This window comes from Tasmannia lanceolata, unplaced genomic scaffold (assembly GCF_043159265.1).
Source record: "Tasmannia lanceolata isolate RefF3 unplaced genomic scaffold, GAP_Taslan_0.1 ptg000005l, whole genome shotgun sequence".
Taxonomy (NCBI): Eukaryota; Viridiplantae; Streptophyta; class Magnoliopsida; order Canellales; family Winteraceae; genus Tasmannia; species Tasmannia lanceolata.
Genome location: NW_027518682.1, coordinates 8,415,566 through 8,432,918, shown reverse-complemented (window position 1 = coordinate 8,432,918; position 17,353 = coordinate 8,415,566). Strand labels below are relative to the sequence as shown.

Below are 17,353 nucleotides of genomic sequence, written 5' to 3'. Positions count from 1 at the left end.
AGGGTTACCAATTTTTGAATGGGCTTATCAAGTCCTTGAAAATTGGCTGAGGGTACTGGAGTTTTGGAAAGGGGTTTTCAAGTCTCTAGGATTGGGGTTATCAAGTATCAAAATGGGGTTACCAATTTCCGAATGAGCTTATCAAATCCCTGAAAATTGGCCGAGGGTACTAAAGTTTTGGAAGGGGGTTTTCAAGTATTTGGGATTTGGGTTATCTAGTATCAAAATGGGGTTACTAATTTACGAATGGACTTATCAAGTCCCTTAAAATTTCCCAAGGGTACTGGAGTTTTGGAAGGGGATTTTCAAGTCTCTGGAGTTGAGGTTATCCAGTATCGAAATGGGGTTACCAAATTCCGAATGAGCTTATCAAGTCCCTTATGAACACATTTTTACTTCCTGCTTTTTTTTTCACTCGTTCATTTTCACGTTTTTTTCTTTCTACCGTACGATTCATCTTCCTCATCCTCCATTGAAAGGGAGAAGGAGAAATGCAAAACCCTAAAACAAATGAAAAACAAAACCTAGATATTGATAGATAGATGGGAATGAACTCACGTTTCAAAATTTTCGAGTTTTTCCGCCTCCAATGGTGGCTAAATGATGAAGGAAATGACTGGTAAGGTAAAAAAAAAATAAAGTTGGAAATGAAAAAGTAAAAAAAAAAGAGAGAAAGAAGAGAAAAGAGAAAAAAGTGGAAAAGCAAAATTAAGAAAATGGCATTTTCGTCCAGCTTTTAATGACAATACCTCTTTTGTCCCTTGTTGATAATTTCTAAAAAGCATGGGTCATGTTGATAACTCCACCTAATTTTTGTCCCCCAATGGTAATTGATCCTTATTAAAAACTAAGGTGAAATCCATGGCTACAACTCTAGAACACATAGATCCTTCTTGTATTAATACTCTTACACGTTTACACCGGTCAGAAAATAAGAAAAAAGATAAAAGGTTCTAATAATTTAGTGACAGGGACAGGTGCTGGCATGAAATCATTTGATTGTACTCTAATCAAGAGATTATGAATGAGATTTGAAGTAGGCCAAGAGGCCCACAAGAGGGGCATTTATGTAAGTGGTGGGTTCTGATTCTTCAGCGAAAGGACGGGAATCAGGATAGCCATCGGTGGCATTGGGCCCACCAACCACAGCCCCTATCAACAAGTTAGGGTTAGGGCTTGGGGTTAAGTAGTAGGGAGTGCCCCCTTTGCAGGCAATGTGGGCAGGGTGTTGAGTGAGGGAAGGCAGAGAAGAGCCTCGATGGTGTATTCTTTGAGGAAATTTGGTGCCAAATCCCACCATGTAAGACATACCCAATGGATTGTCTCCTAGAATGTAATCCACCTGCACCCAAATTCCAAATCGTCATCTCTATCATCATTGGAAAACATAAACAGTTCAATGTATTAAAAAAAATGTAGTTCATATGTAGTGGGCCGGTTTGATCAAGTGAGGTTTTTCTATTGGTGAACCTTATCACCGTTAGATCACAATGATAAGAAGTGGGCCCACTCAATCAAGTGTGTCCAGTCCACTTTTGGGAAGAGGATAGCCATCCTCAAATTGTTAGTTTTTAGTCACACAAGGAGGAGTGGGGACCACTGAGAAAAGGAGAGGCAATAATGTTTGAAATGGTGTTTCCATGTGAAAGAGTGCATTCATGTTCCATCCAAGTGTGGGGACTGTTGCTGAGGATAGCTGTCGAGTGATAGAAATCTTTGGATAAGCTGATCCTAGGATTGGCTATCCTATTTGCGTAATTTTAAGATAACATTATATGTTTTTTGTTCTGGTAATACTTTATCCAAGAATAAAGGTTGACACGATCAGAGTATACCAAGTCTATCTAAGGATAAAATAAACCCTGGCTTGCTATCTCTATAGTGAACAACAACATGTGTGTATCTTATATTTGTTATTTTCTATACCTGGCCTTTGGCGACCTCAATGAGCCTGGATTGAGTGGCCACTATGTTGCCGCACTGAACGACTTTACCGGCACCGGCAAGAACACGAGCATAAACAATGAGGAGAAAGGAAAGAGCTGTTGTGTGCTGCATGTTGCTTCCTCCCTGTTTGAATAGAAGCCCACCTGAAATATCCATTTACAAATGTTCTTAGTTAATAGTATCCAAAATGGCCTTAGTGTCACATTTGCAAGAAAGATAGACTTGAAATAATCTTATTTGGACTACTAGTAATTGTTCATTGTGGCATGTTTGAATAAAAAGAAAACTAGTTTATTAGTTTGGACTTTGGACAACCCTGTGAGTAGTTGACGGATCTAGTAGGTGATTCGGGGAGCACAGTGCAGACGAATTTGTCAGCATAGGTATGGAAGGGATTCGAGCCATCATCCGTCATTGGCAATTCCTGCAGAAATAGCAAGAAAATCTTAAAAATACACACCAAACACCACATATATGCTGCAATTTCACCTTTACTGTGAGCACAATTTTAGTATGAAAATTGAAAGATGCAACATTGGGTTTGTATTGGGTTTAGAGGCAAGGTGACATGTCCTCCTCTTGTACTACTTTATTTCTATCAATAAAATTTAAGGTGACGCACTGGGTTCCTATAGATAAATTCCGTGTTTAAAAAAATGCAACATTTGGTTTAGCAAGCTTACGTTTGAGAAGAGAACGTTGAGGCCAGCGTGCTTATTGTCCCACCCGAATTCGCCGAAGCTCTCACCTCCATTAATTCCTCCATGAAATTTGGCATTGGATTTCAGTGTGTGTAGATTGTTCATAAGGTAATTCCAATAATATTTGTTATGGGTAGCCTTATACAACCATGCAGCTGCCCACAACAGTTCATCCTGCCACACATGCCCCCACATGAAATTTTCTACTCAATAAACAGAGAACAATGACTATGCACCAAAAATGCTATAGAGTTACAAATTCCGTCAATGCACTCAGGTATCTCTTGATATCACAATTTAAAAACTAGAACTCAACTCGAGTCCTATGCGGGTCGAGTCGAGTCACCTCGAGTAAATCTGGTGTATTAGATTTTTTGCTTGTTCATACTTGTCGAGTTGTTGCCGAGTCAACTTATTATAATAGCCAACCTGGACGACTTTTGAGTTGACTCAGTGAGTTATAGTACTATGGTTAATACCTCGTAACCATTGAAGTCGCAATAGAAAGGGCAAACTGCTCCTCCAAGACTATCGTTGTATGATCCCTGATACCTATCTGCAAAATCAAATACCTGAAATAAACAAACGGAGAGAGATATCACTAAGAGGTAGGAGTAGGAGAGATAAAAATAGACAAAATTGAACAATATTACAGATTTAACTTCTAAAAAAATGATGTAAACCTTAATTATGTTTTTTTGTTTTCCTTGAGATATATCAAAGGAGGCATTTCTCATCCAAGGTGGGGTCCAGCTGATGAACGGTATTGATCATCAAACAATTAGCCAGAATTGTCCATCCAAGGTGGGGTCCAGCTGAAGAATGGTCTGAATCATCAAACGGGTTGCCCATTTTGCAACGGTATTTTTGTATAAAAAAACAAAATACGAAGGTGATCCTAATCATCTAATCAAGGGAAATTAAAGGACTACAATAAACGGTTTAAAAAAAGAAAAAAGAATAATTGAGCAACAGTTCACATTGAATGGACAAAAGTCCACCATTTAGACGGTTAGGATCCCCCAATCGGCATGTGTTTGAACACATCCATGATGAGGACCACCAGATGAACAATCCAGAGCACAAACACATGTCCTGTATGTGAAAACAACTAATTACTTCAAAATCTTAAGCGTTGGCCATACACATGGCACATGTGGCTCCTCTCATGGGTTGGCCATAGAGGTGAATTTTTTTTTTTAATATCAAGGAGTTGTCGGGTTTTGAACACAACCTACCATGAGGCAATAGCTCTGATACCATGTGAAAACAACCAATTAATCCAAAAGCTTACTATCGCAATTTGGTTCGGGCATTTTTGCTCATATAATCTCACTAAACAAGGCGCCATTTTCATTATTACTCTGCCGGCTGTTAAAATTAGGTCTGCTTGCCTAGGACTCGATCTTGGTACCAGGCCATAATCTGTTAGAGCTGGTGTTATTTAACCGTTTATACTTGAATCACCGGATTCTGTTCCATAAAATTTTACCTTGATAGCCCTTTGTACAAGGATTAGTGCGTAGGGAGGATCAGTGACGTTAAAGATGATTGAAGCAGCGGCAAGGGCAGCGGCGGTCTCAGCCGCAACCTCGGAACCAGGGTGGTCTTTATCAACAATGTAGACCGTTCGTGGGGTGTCCATATCCTCGGGCCTCTCCCAACAGTTATGGTCCGTATCTGGATCACCAACTTGAACAAATACCTTGTCCGACACATTTGTGGCTTTGAGTAAGTAGTCGGTCGCCCACCGGACTGCATCCTTAGCATTTCCTTCTTCCTCACCCATCAAATCTCCAAATTCCAATACGCTCCAGGCCAACACGGTCGTGGAGAAAGCCATAGGGAAACCGAATTTTATGTTGTCCCCTGCATCGTAGTAGCCTCCCACCAAGTCCGCCTGCAAAATTTTGTGAAGTGAACATCAAAATTATAACTGTTGTAATTAATTTGTGTGAACAATCTGATTTGAGACCTCACAGATCTTGAAGTTAGGATCAGGTGGTTAGGCTATTTATATTGGTGCAGTTTGATCTGTAGGGCCCAACGCAGGGGCGGAGCCAGGAATCAGCTTTAGGGGGGGGGGGCGCAAAAAATGGTTGTGATAGCATGTTGGGACCCACCATTTTGAACTTCATGTATGATAGATGGGGCCACCATCTCCCCTAATCCATTCATAAGGTGGAGCCCACAATTTACACCTCATATTTCGATGTAGTAGGGCCCACTATTCACACCTCATGTTCTAATGGGTGGGGCCCACTATTTGCAATACATGTTCTGGACTGTGTAAATCATCTTCATAGGATGTTCCTGACACTCAAATCTAACGGGCAATCCCATTGTAGATCGAAGGGTTAGGATCATCCTATGGAGATGATTTACATGGAGCAACCGTTATGTGTTGGCCCAACAAATGAACATTTTGGATCATCCTACGAAGTGGGCCCATTATTTAATTTAGGTGACATCCATTCCCTCAGCCTCTTATGTAGATTTTTATTCAGAGAGTGAGAGGATTTCAGCCCAAACGGGTGTTGGCTCTTAGACAAAATTAATGAAATCCACGTGTAGGGGTACAAAACTGTATAACCATACCTGTGAACAGCGGGCCGGGGCCGGGTACACACGGGTTTACCCGTGTCATGTCAGAAGCCATCTTCAGGTTGTAATTTTATCTTCTTCTTTTTTGTTCCAAAATTTTATGTTGAAATTTGAGCTTCATTTTCAGAATCCTAGAGAGAGAGAGATATCAAATCTAGGGCTGCAACTCGGGTCGGGCGGGTCGGGTTTTGGAGAACCCAACCCTACCCGAGAAATATCTCGGGTCGGGTTTTTTTTCGGAAAACCCACGATTCCCAAACCCGGCCCTACCCATGATAAATCTCGGGTCGGGTCGGGTTTTTTCACGTTGACACAAATTTTTAAGGAAAATTCTTGTTTGGCAAGGCAACTCAACTCATAGAAGCAGAAATTACACTCATATTACACTTTAATCAAACAATGATGTAATTACACTCACATCACACTTGAATCAAACAATGCTGTAATCAAACAATGTTGTAATTACAATCAAACAATGCTGAATCAAACACTTGAATCAACTCAACTCATAGAAGCAGAAATTAAACTCACATACAGTAACAGTGGGTGCGTAGGTTTTCACTTTTAACTTTGGGATAATTACATTTACACCCCCTCTAGTTTCTGACACATCCACTTCCACCCCTATAGTTTAAAACGTGAGAAATACACCCCTGTAGTTTCAATTTGTTTAAGGTTTGCCCCCTCAGGTGAAGGTTCATCCATAGATTGAAGGGTTAGGATGATCCGATGGAGCTGATTTTTTGGGCACACCATATCTATGTCAGGACCCATCAAATGAACGCTTTGGATCATCCAAATAATGTGGGCCCCTACCCGAATCCAAACACTACCAAAAAATCATCCAAATAATGTGGGCCCACATTGTTTGGATGATCCAAAGCGTTCATTTGATGGGTCCTGACATAGTTAGGGTGTGCCCAAAAAATCAGCTCCATCGGATCATCCTAACCCTTCAATCTATGGACGAACCTTCAGCTGAGGGGGCCTACCTTAAACAAATTGAAACTACAAGGGTGTATTTGTCACGTTTTAAACTATAGGGGTGGAAGTGGATGTGTCAGAAACTAGAGGGGGTGTAAATGTAATTATCCCTTTAACTTTTAACTAACAATAGAAAAAAATGTACATACTATAACTTATGTAACTCGGGTCGGGTCGGGTCGGGTCGGGCCCCTTCAAACCCGGCTCGACCCGAGATTCATGCGGGCTTTTGAATGTTGAACCCGGCTCGACCCGAAACCCATGAAACCTGAACCCGGCCCAGGCTATTTTCGGGTCGGATCGATGCGGGTCGGGTTTTACCCGGCTCGAGTTGCAGCCCTAATCAAATCCCTCCACCTGACGTGGCATGAGAAGGGTAGTTTTGCCATTTTCAGAAAACAAGAAGCCAAAAATAAAGGAAAATATTGCTAATGTGGAAAAAAGCTATTTGTTCGGTTTTCCCCACCGTATCATTACTCGGAAAAGAAAGTAAACTCGGCAGGAATAATCAGGAATATCTTGCTAACTAAACCTATTAACTTGGAAAAAAAATACCAAATTCCAAGGGGGCAAACCTAATATTAAGGAGGGCAACTTTAAGAAAACTTTGCTAACAAGGGAGCAAACCTAATATTAAGGACGGCAACCGATAGACTCGGGAAAATCCAGAAATGGTTAGATTGGTCCAGGTAGTTGTAAACGGGTCTGCTTCGACCCACCGTGATTGAATCCTTTTAAGAATTTCCATGGTGACGATCCATTTCGAATCCAACAGTCAATCGGAGCGGAGTGTTTGGATTTTCAGATTCCACCATCGTCAAAGTTAATTTTTTCCATTACATTTTCATGGGAATAGAATAGATATAAGATACCGAAACCAAGAGATTTTATATGGTGTGAGGGCTTACAACAATACGGTAGGGGCACCGCCCTTGATATTTGATCCAACAGCAGCTCCCTTTTTGAGCTTTTTCAGGAGCTGCTGTTCGATCAAATGTCAAGGGTGGTACTTCCACCGTACAAAGGCCTTATTGTTGTAAGCCCTTACACCATATAATTTCTCCGATTCCTAATTCGGGAAATCCAAGCTCTCATGACGGTTGAGTAAATGAAGTGCAGTGAGGTATGAGAATCATCATGGAAAAATTGTCACAAAAATAAAATATGAGGAATTTTAAACTTAAGGGTGTCTTTGCGAAGACAGCTGATAGGGCACCCTCTTTGGATCCATGTCATCAATTTGCTTTTATAACAGCACGGAAAAATATACAAGTAAAGGACCTTGATTATGATGGAAAAAAGTTGATGGAACCGGACTGTCTGGAGCTATGATTCCGACCCGAGCAAATCGGGTACCACTTGGAGCGAAACGGTCAGGATCTCTGGATGTTGTTCGCAACAAATACCTTTCAACGGAGCTAAAGGTAAAGGGGCTAATCATTCACGAATTCACGAAGCTTGGGATCGAAATCTGGGGAGGAATGCTAGGAAAGATTGGAAATATTTGAAATGCAGATATCTTAACTTCAAATGGAGGATAAATTGTCAATGGTGTGGGCAAAGCCGTATGGAAAAAAATTCATTTCCCGCAGTTCCCACACACTCTGAAAATTCAGCAAAGGAAGAGGGACTCTGGCCGGACTCGGGGGTGACCTTTATAAGCTTGGAGGGTGGAGTTCATACCAGTGGCGATGCCAGAAATTTTGCACAAGGGGGGCAAAAATTATAGTAATTTTTTATCTATCTTAAAATTAAGATAGAAAAAATTTCTATCTGAAATTTTGCACAAGGGGGCAAAAATTATAGTAAATTTTGCACAAAAAAGGGAGATAAAAATGGTAAAATTAAATTTTTAAACTTATTTTCTATCTTAGGGATGATTGGAAAGGGGGGCATATTTTTAAAAAAAGGGGGTAAGTATAAAAAAAATATTAAAAAATAAAGGCATATTTTTTTTTTCCAAAAAATTAAGGGGGGCAATCGCCCCCCTTTCCTCTCATGTGGCATCGCCCCTAGTTCATACAGCAGCTTGATCCTAATCTATCCAAGAAACGCTGTTAGGACAGCATACAGCATACAGCATACAGCAGCTGCTTGATCATGAACCCTCTTTTACACTATTTTCAAATTAAAAATCTGGATTTTAAAATCTGCGTATCCAAACAGCCCCTAAACTAATCATAGGAACGGGAAAACGACAACTCCAGTTGCATGTGCCGAAACTAAAAATGGATAAGAAAGAAAAAGAAGCAGGTAAGGCAAAAACATGAAGAGATTAAAGAACTCAAAAAATGGAAATGGAAATATGGAAATAGAGGATAAGAAACAGTATATCAACTAACTCACACCGAGCTCATGGCCATCAGAAAGCCCTGAATCTCTTCTCCAATTCATCCGCTGGTTAGAAGGCAATCTTCCCGATCTCTGACCTTCAAAGAACAAAATGCTTTTCGAAAGCGCGTCCGCGTAGTCATGTTTACTACCGCTTTCTCCGCCTACCACTGCTGAGCAAAGCAGCAGCACCACCACCACCACCACTGTCGTTAGCCTCATCTCCTAGCTTGGGTTATCGTTTGGAGCAACTGAGTATTGATTTCAAGGTGGTGAAGTAGAGACCAAAACGCATGTATTTACATATATAAATATATAGCAAAAGGTGCTAGTGTGATCACCGTTGGATCATCTTGATAGTAGATTAGGCAAGTCACCCAAATCTTGATTAGAATCCTAGTCAATAAAATTTTGATTATAATCCGAATCTATCTTACTTGACTAATTTAGCACACTTGCTTAATCTACTATCAAGATTATCCAACGGTGATCACACTATAACAAAAGGAATAGTGAATCAGTGATGTACTGATGTCTCTTCTTCTTCTGGTTTGAGTTACTAAAATGCCCTTGAGTGAATCCTAGTCTACAAAATCTTGATTAATATCGGAGTCTATCCTACAGTCCTACTTACCTCATCTAGTAGTACCCTTGCCTAATCTACTATCAACAAGATGATCCAACGGTGATCACACTATATCAAGAGGAATCAGTGATGTCTCTTCATCTTCTGGTTGGAGTTACTAAAATGCCCTTGAGTGTGTCTGGTTTTCTAGTGAAAAGTCAGAAAACTAACACCAGTTTGGGGAGTAATTAGAAGACTAACCCAGTCTCATAATCTGTAAGATGACCATTTTGCCCATCGCTTTTCTTCACCCTTATTGCTAGTCATTCATTAGATGACTAACCCAGTCTCATTTTATGTCAAGCTATGAACACCAAAACTCAACTAGACTGGAAAGTGAGTCAGCTGAGTCAACTCGAACAAGCAAACGCTGACTCGATAAGAACTTGAGGTCATATTCCTTAGCAAGAAGAATAAAATTTACCATCAAACCCCTTCGCTCCACTCGCCTTAAGTAACTCTCTTAAGTCTTAACTTTTTGTCGATTTATTAATGTTTACAGATTTTATGCTTAGACCTATAGTTTTCACATTTTAATGCATAAATGAATCAAGTCATAGCGGCCACATAGGTTCATTTTACACTAAATATAAGGTTTGAATATTGTAGTGAGTTTTACAAATTTTCATACTTGACAAGTTGCTACTCAACTCAGGACGAGTTTCGAGTTGAGTAGCTAGGTTTGAATAGCTCGCTAGTCAACTCAGACGAGTTTCGAGTTTTATTATTATGTTCTCGAGTGAGCAATATCCCCAAAGATCGCGTATTTTCGTCAACAAGACTAACCCTTTAGTAGGAGGGAGTTGAATGGGTGTTTTCGTGATTTGCCCACTTGGATGAGTTTGTTACGTTTGGATTTGATTTTCATTGTTTAGGGTTTTTTTCGTAGGAGAAGATGGAATTAATTCGGAGAACAGAGGATTACAAATGCACATTGAAAACAGAGGATGAAATGAGTCACTAATAATATCACCAAATTTAGGTCTCAGTATAAGATATCGGAGTTAGATGTTTCATCAAGAGCTTGTCAAGGCACAGAGTACTCATCTAAAGAAGAGTCGGAAATGGAAGCTGATGAAGAAGAACACCCCCATCTGAAGAAAAAAGAAACCCTCCATCAAAGGAAAACTAAATCTTCTAAGGTTCAGAAGAAGCTGAGGAAGAGCCAGAGACCAAGGTATTTTAGCCAGAAGATGAAAGACGCCTTGGATCATTAGTGCCTTAATCATGAGGACCGGCTCTAGAGTTCACATGTTTTATCTATTCTCTTTCTTGTTTTGTTATCAAAGGTATTATTATCTTTGTTGTTTCCCCCTCCCTTAGTCATTGTTCTGAGGATTGGGGAGTGGTCTTGTTTCTTTCATTGTAATATCTTTCTTTAATTAATATACTGGTAGGGGTCCGCCTAACCCTAGCTTACCGATCAAAAAAAAAAAAAGTTTAGTTGCATGCCTTTATTTGATTAATTTAAGCGAAAAGTAGCTTAATAATTAGTGATGTAAATAATGGCATTATTATGAAGAGAAAAGCATTCCTGCGCTGCAGCGCAGGGAGCTTAACTGCGCTTTAGTTGTTTATAAAGCCTCCCATTGGTTCCTTCTCTCCTCCTCCACACACACCCCACCCCACCCCACACACACACACAATAATGGGAACAGTGATGCTTTTGGACGTCAAATCACGTTAAAAGGAGGCGAATGCACACTGCAGGGGCGTGGGGTCGGGTGGGGCGTGAAAATATCATTGCCCTAAAAATACAATAGGTAATTAATAATCATTAGTGTAGAGATTTCAGGAGTACAGTGGTTGTTATTGAAAATCTCAATTTGAGTGTGATTAAAAGTTATTTTCAAATAAAACTCTAATTGAGATTAGGAAACAATATTTGTGTTTATAAAAATTGGATTTGCCAGCCACCTCGTGAATGAAGACAAAATCTGCTAAAAAGTGAGCCCATGTGGCTGCTCTTATATGAAACAGGCTATCTGTGAAATGCCTTCTGCGTTGGACGCTAGCAAATCTATATATATATATATATATATATATATATATATATATATATATATATATATATATATATATATATATATAGAGAGAGAGAGAGAGAGAGAGAGAGAGAGAGAGAGAGAGAGAGAGAGCTTCCTTCTTGCTAGAAAAGGGAGGGAAATCTAATGTATTCATCGCTTTCCTAAGCTCACATATTAATTTCAATCATCCATCTTCATTCCGCCTTAAGATCAAACAGATTTATAGATATGAATGCCGTAGTGGTGAGGGTAAAAAATTCTTTTGGTAAATTGATGGTCTTTCACTCAGTTCAATCATGGTCTATTAGCAATCATCTACATGTAATCATGTGCCTAATTCTAATCTCCATAAAACTTTTATTTTAAAGTTGGCTTTTGCCAAACAATTAAGTTTTGCAAGTAGTAAACATTAGCAGATGCATAACATTAGCTAAGAAATCCTCAAATACAAATAGCTTATTTAGATCGATGTTTTTTTTTTTTTTTTGGAATGGCTATTTAGATCAATGTTTATCAATTCTCAAACGCAAAGGCATTCCAAGCTCAAAAAAGTAGGAGTAAGATTTCATTTCAAACATATATTTTATTCAAAACTAAAAGGGAATTTCATTACAAACATATTTTTTATTCAAAACTAATTTGAAATCCACGGCTAACACTCTAGAGATTATGGAAGAGATTTGAAGTAGGCCAAGAGGCCCACGAGAGGGGCATTTATGTAAGTGGTGGGTTCTGATTCTTCAGCGAAAGGACGGGAATCAGGATAGCCATCGGTGGCATTGGGCCCACCAACCACAGCCCCTATCAACAAGTTAGGGTTAGGGCTTGGGGTTAAGTAGTAAGGAGTGCCCCCTTTGCAGGCAATGTGGGCAGGGTGTTGAGTGAGGGAAGGCAGAGAAGAGCCTCGATGGTGTATTCTTTGGGGAAATTTAGTGCCAAATCCCACCATGTAAGACATACCCAATGGATTGTCTCCTAGAATGTAATCCACCTGCACCCAAATTCCAAATCGTCATCTCTATCATCCTTGGAAAACATAAATAGTTGAATATATTAAGAAAAAATAGCAATTCATATGCCAATTATTGATGAACCTCAACGGATCACAGTGATACAAAGCGGCCCGCTTGATCAAGTGAGCCGCCCTGTTTGGGCAATTTTGCTTCTGGTTGAGTTTTACCAACCCTGGTTGAGTTCGGATTGGCTTTGGGTTGAGGGTTTGGGCTACCCAACCCGAGTGAAACCCGACAATTTTTATGAAAAATCTTTTTGTAAGCTACGCAACTCAGGTTGGGTCGGGTTAAACTCGGGTCTGATCAGGTTCGGGATGGAAAAGAAAAAAGGTTTGGGGGGGGGGGTTTGGTTGTTCCTCAAGTCAAGTTGAAACTCGTCAGGTTAGAAATCGGTTTGGTTCGGGTTGGAAAAAGGGATCCTCAGGTCGGATTCGTATTGAGGGCCTCAACCCGACCCAAGTTGCACTCCTAAATTCTCAGTGTTATTTTTTATACCTGGCCTTGGGCGAATTTGATGAGCCTGGATGGAGTGGCCACTATGTTGCCGCAATGAACGGTTGTATTGTCACGGGCAAGAACACGAGCGTAAACTATAAGGAGAAAGGAAAGAGCTGTCGTGTGCTGCATGTTGCTTCCTCCCGGCTTGAATAGAAGCCCCCCTGAGATATCCAATTGGCTTTAATGTCACATTTGTAAGAAAGACTTAATAATCTTATTTGGATAACTAGTAATTGTGCATTGTGACATGTTTGAATCAAAAGAAAACTCTCTTATTAGTTAATTTGTAGAACCTGGTGAGTATTGGACAGATTTAGTAGGTGATTCTGGCAGCACAGAGCACACGAATCTATCCGCATTCGTACGGGAAGGATGGGAGCCATAGGCGCCATCCATCATCTTCAATTCCTGCAGTAATGGCGAGAAAATCAGAAACATAAGTTAACATATTAAAGATTGAATAACACCAACTCTAACCGCTAAAGCTTTTGGAGTAATTGGTTGTTTCACATGGTGCTCCCACGTTTAGAAAATGTGAGCACCATTTTACTATGAAAATTGAAACATGGAACATTGGATTTACGAGCTTACTTTGGAGAGGAGAACGTTGAGGCCAGCGTCCTTAGTGTCCCACCCGAATTCGCCAAAGTTCTCATCTCCATTGACTTTGGCACTGTGTTTCAGTGTGTAAAGATTCGCCATAAGATAATTCCAGTAATATTTGTTGTTGGTAGCCTTGTACAACCATAAAGCTCCCCACAACAGTTCATCCTGCCACACATGCCCCCACATGAATTTTTCTACTCAATAAACAAGGAACCATGACTATACACACACATTCACTCAACTTCGCTCAGATATCTCTTGATACCACAATTTGAAAACTAGAACTCAACTCGACTCGAATGTGGGTAAGTTGTCACTTCGAATGAGTACAGCAGGTGACTCAACTCGAATGTGTATAAGGTTTTTTGCTTTTTCATACCTGTCCGAGTTGTTGCTGAGTCAACTTTTTATAATCAATGAGTTTTGAGTTGACTCAGTGAGTTATAGTACTATGGTTAATACCTGGTAACCACCAAAGTCGCAATAGAAAGGGCAAACTGCTCTTCCAATACTCGCCTCATATGATCCCCGGTACCTATCTGCAAAATCAAATACCTGAAATACACAAACGCAGAGAGATATTACAAAGAGTTAGGAGAGATAAAAATAGAGTAAAATGACCAATACTACAGGAGGAATTCTAGACTGAAGGGAGCCTTGCAAAAAAGAGGTGAAAGAGGGATTCTAGAATGAAGGGAGCCCTTGCAAAAAAGAGGTGAAAGGGCTCCCCCATTGGCTGCACATCACCATCATGTTTGACTTTTCAGCCGTTACTAATGCAAGATGGTGATGCGTAGCCAATAGGAGAGCCCTTTCACCTCTTTTTTGCAAGGGCTCCCTTCAGTCTAGACTTCCCCATATTACAGATTAAATTTTTAACAAAGTGAGTAAGCCCTTAGATTTTCTTTCCCCTTAAGACATATGTTAGAACTTAAGCAAAGTTGTTTTATGATGGGTGGGCATATTTTTACACTAGTGGGGCCACGCTATGGATGGGCCATGCCGAAACATCTCCTGGATGGGATGATCCTGACCGTCTGAACAGCGGAGACTTTCTTGCTTAAAGCAAACTGCTGCCTTTTTTATACTTAAACCTCCATTTGCATGCCAAAAATTCAAAGGAAAAATTAGCCATCCAAGGCGGGTTCCAGCTGATCGATGAACGAAATGGATCATCAAATAGGTGTCCAGAATTGTCCATAGAAGGCGCGGTGCAGCTGATGAAATTGAAAATGGGCATTTTTGTAAAAAAATCCAACATACGAAGGTGATCCTAATCATCTAATCAAGGTATTTGAACAGAAAAAATAAAATTGAGCAACAATCCACATTAAATGGACAAAAGTCCCCAATTCAGACAGGTAGGATCATCCTATCAGTATGTATTTGAACACATCCGGCCCACCAGATGAACAGTCCAGATCACATACAAATGTCCAATGTGTGAAAACAACTAATTACTCCAAAATTTTAAGCTGTTGAGAGTTGGTTTTATTTCATCATTTGAGGAAGGCTAGACTAAAGGGAGCCCTTGCAAAATTGAGATGAAAGGGTGACGTGCAGCCAATGGGCTCCCTTTCATCTCATTTTTGAGAGAGCATCCTTCAGTTTAGCACTCCTCTAATCATTTATACTTGAACACCACCCCTCATGTGTGGCCCTCTTTTTGGGGTGGCTGTACATATGGCGCAAGTAGCCCCTCTAGTGAGTTAGCCCTACAGGTGGATTTTTTTTTTTTTAAATATCAAGGAGTTAGGTTTTATACCATGTGAAAACAACTAATTATTCCAAAAGCTTAATCTATTAAAGTTGGGGTTATTTGACCATTTATACTTGAATCACCGGATTCTGTTCCATAAAGTTTTACCTTGATAGCCCTTTGTTCAAGGATTTGTGAGTAGGGAGGATCACTGACGCGGAAGATGATTGAAGCAACGGCAAGGGCTGCGGCGGTCTCAGCCGCAACCTCGGAACCAGGGTGGTCTCTATCAACTGCGTAGACCATTCGAGGGGTGTCCATATCCTCGGGCCTCTCCCAACAGTTATGGTCCGTATCTGGATGACCCACTTGAGCAAATACCTTGTCCGGGACATTTGTGGCTTTGAGCAAGTAGTCGGTGGCCCACCGGACTGCGTTCTTAGCATTTCCTTCTTCCTCACCCATCAAATCTCCAAATTCCAACACGCTCCACGCCAACACTGTGGTGGAGAAAGCCATAGGGAAACCGAATTTTATGTTGTCCCCTGCGTCGTAGTAGCCTCCCACCAAGTCTACCTGCAAAATTTTATCAAGACCATCAAAATTAGGACTGTTATAATTTGTGTGAACAATCTGATTTAAGACCACATTGATCTTGAAGTTAGGATCGCTAGGATATATTCTATTGGTGCAGCAGGTTGGTTGGTCCATTTAGTTGTAAACAGATCCGCTTCGGATCGGACCCACCTTCATTGACATGAAACCTTTTTAGAATGCATTTTTAAGAAATTACTTCGTAAAGTCCATGGCGACGATCCATTTCAAATCCGACAGTCAATCGGAGCGGAGTGTTTGGATTTTAGAATCAAGGTCTGGAATCGGCATTCTATTTGGATTCTGGTGTTTGATTCAAAAAATGAACGATACCGGAGCTGAACTAAGTGGAGAGAAAATGTCAGAATCTGTTTCCCACCCCAAGAGGTGGTATTCCGATTCCACCATCGTTGGAATTAAAAAAAAATTATTTTAATTTTTTCCACTCCATTTCCAAGGTAATCGACATAAGATATGGAAACCAATTCCTAATTCGGGCGATCCAAACTCTGAAGACACGAGAGGAAAGAAAGTATAGTGAGGTAGGAGAATCGTGATGGAAGCAAAAGGCATAAAAATAAAGGGAAATGATTTCTGCGCTCCAATGTTTTGATAAGTATGCCCTCCACATGTTTATCATGTAGTATTTAAAGGGCTTTAATAACTTTTTGAGAACCGAAATATTCCTCTGACAACCCTTTAAATACTACATGACAAAAATGGGAGCGCATATTTATCAAAACATTGGAGCCCAGAAATCATCCCCCTAAATAAAATATGAGAAATTCTAAACTTAAGGGTGTCTTTGCGAAAACAGCTGCAAGGGCGCCCTCTTTGGATCCATGTCATCAATTTGCATTTATAACTGCACGGAAAAATATATGTTAGTAAAGGAATGATAAATGGACCTTGATGACGTCGGATCCAATGGGTTACCTCAGTCCTTCAGTTTAGCATTTAAGATGTTACAAAATTACGCTACGTCGGACTTTATCACATGCAAATAATTTTGGATCCAGTAACCAAATCCTATCCATTAACCTTCGGATACTTTGATCTATGGGGACCACAGGGCACCATTCCATGAGGGACTAAACTAATCATAGGAACGAGAAAAGCCAATAAGTAAAATGAAAGATGTAAGGGCATAAAAGGCAAAAACATGAAGGGAGTAAAGAAGTCAAAAAATGGAAATACAGGGAAAGAAACAATATATCAACTAACTCACACCGAGCTGTTTGCCGTCAGAAAGCCCTGAATCTCTTCTCCAATTCATCCGCTGGTTTGAAGGCAACTTTCCCGATCTCATACCTTCATAGAACAAAATGCTTTTTGAAAGCGCGTCACCGTAGTCATGTTTACTGCCGCTTGCTCCCCCTACCACTGCTGAGAAAAGCATCACCACCACCATCACCACCATTAGCCTCATCTTCTCGCTTGGGTTATTGTTTGGAGCAACTAAGTATGATTTGAAGGTGGTGAAGTAGAGACCAAAACGCTATGTATTTATAGCAAAAGGTGTTAGCATTATCACTGTTGGATCATCTTGGTAGTAGATTAGGCAAGTGCGCTAGCTAAGGTAAGTAGAGTTAGTCTATCCTACTTATTCCTACTTATCTTTTCTAGCACACTTGCCTAATCTACTATCAAGATGATCCAACGGTGATCACACTATAACAAAAGGAATCAGTGATCTCTCTTCTTCTGGTTTGAGTTAATTACTA

At 40.3% G+C, this 17,353-nt stretch overlaps 2 protein-coding genes across 5 annotated transcripts; both read right to left on the bottom strand.

Annotated features, from left to right (window-relative positions):
• Positions 1 to 1,018: 1,018 nt before the first annotated feature.
• Positions 1,019 to 8,789, bottom strand: LOC143876564 (endoglucanase 8-like). Of its 4 annotated transcripts, none has more exons than XM_077378275.1 (7): positions 8,583 to 8,789; positions 4,141 to 4,548; positions 3,128 to 3,220; positions 2,591 to 2,822; positions 2,263 to 2,328; positions 1,927 to 2,090; positions 1,019 to 1,342 (listed from the first exon to the last, which is right to left on the bottom strand). In XM_077378275.1, the coding sequence occupies exons 1-7, from the start codon at positions 8,787 to 8,789 to the stop codon at positions 1,019 to 1,021; spliced, it is 1,494 nt and encodes a 497-aa protein (XP_077234390.1). The 4 variants fall into 4 exon arrangements, with proteins under 4 accessions (XP_077234390.1, XP_077234388.1, XP_077234387.1 ...); XM_077378273.1 differs by having other exon boundaries at positions 2,263 to 2,344; positions 2,601 to 2,822; XM_077378272.1 differs by having other exon boundaries at positions 2,263 to 2,392; positions 2,631 to 2,822.
• Positions 8,790 to 11,791: 3,002 nt separating this feature from the next.
• LOC143876563 (endoglucanase 8-like) lies at positions 11,792 to 17,063 on the bottom strand. The gene is made up of 7 exons (XM_077378271.1): positions 16,858 to 17,063; positions 15,204 to 15,611; positions 13,799 to 13,891; positions 13,322 to 13,501; positions 13,024 to 13,138; positions 12,728 to 12,891; positions 11,792 to 12,210 (listed from the first exon to the last, which is right to left on the bottom strand). Exons 1-7 carry the CDS (start codon positions 17,056 to 17,058, stop codon positions 11,887 to 11,889), a joined length of 1,485 nt encoding a protein of 494 aa, XP_077234386.1. The 5' UTR covers positions 17,059 to 17,063; the 3' UTR covers positions 11,792 to 11,886.
• Between the last annotated feature and the right edge of the window lie 290 nt (positions 17,064 to 17,353).

Bases quoted from the DNA above. Each gene is read 5' to 3' on its own strand.
- LOC143876564 (XM_077378272.1), bottom strand. From the start codon at position 8,789: ATGAGGCTAACGACAGTGGTGGTGGTGGTGGTGCTGCTGCTTTGCTCA. The intron at 2,393-2,630 runs GTAAGCTTGCTA...TGTATTTTTAAG, and splicing joins TCAACGTTCTCTTCTCAAAC to ATTTTCTTGCTATTTCTGCA. The intron at 1,343-1,926 runs GTATAGAAAATA...ATTTGGGTGCAG, and splicing joins TTGAGGTCGCCAAAGGCCAG to GTGGATTACATTCTAGGAGA.
- LOC143876563 (XM_077378271.1), bottom strand. From the start codon at position 17,058: ATGAGGCTAATGGTGGTGATGGTGGTGGTGATGCTTTTCTCAGCAGTG. The intron at 12,892-13,023 runs GTTCTACAAATT...TGGATATCTCAG, and splicing joins ATCTGTCCAATACTCACCAG to GGGGGCTTCTATTCAAGCCG. The intron at 12,211-12,727 runs GTATAAAAAATA...ATTTGGGTGCAG, and splicing joins TCAAATTCGCCCAAGGCCAG to GTGGATTACATTCTAGGAGA.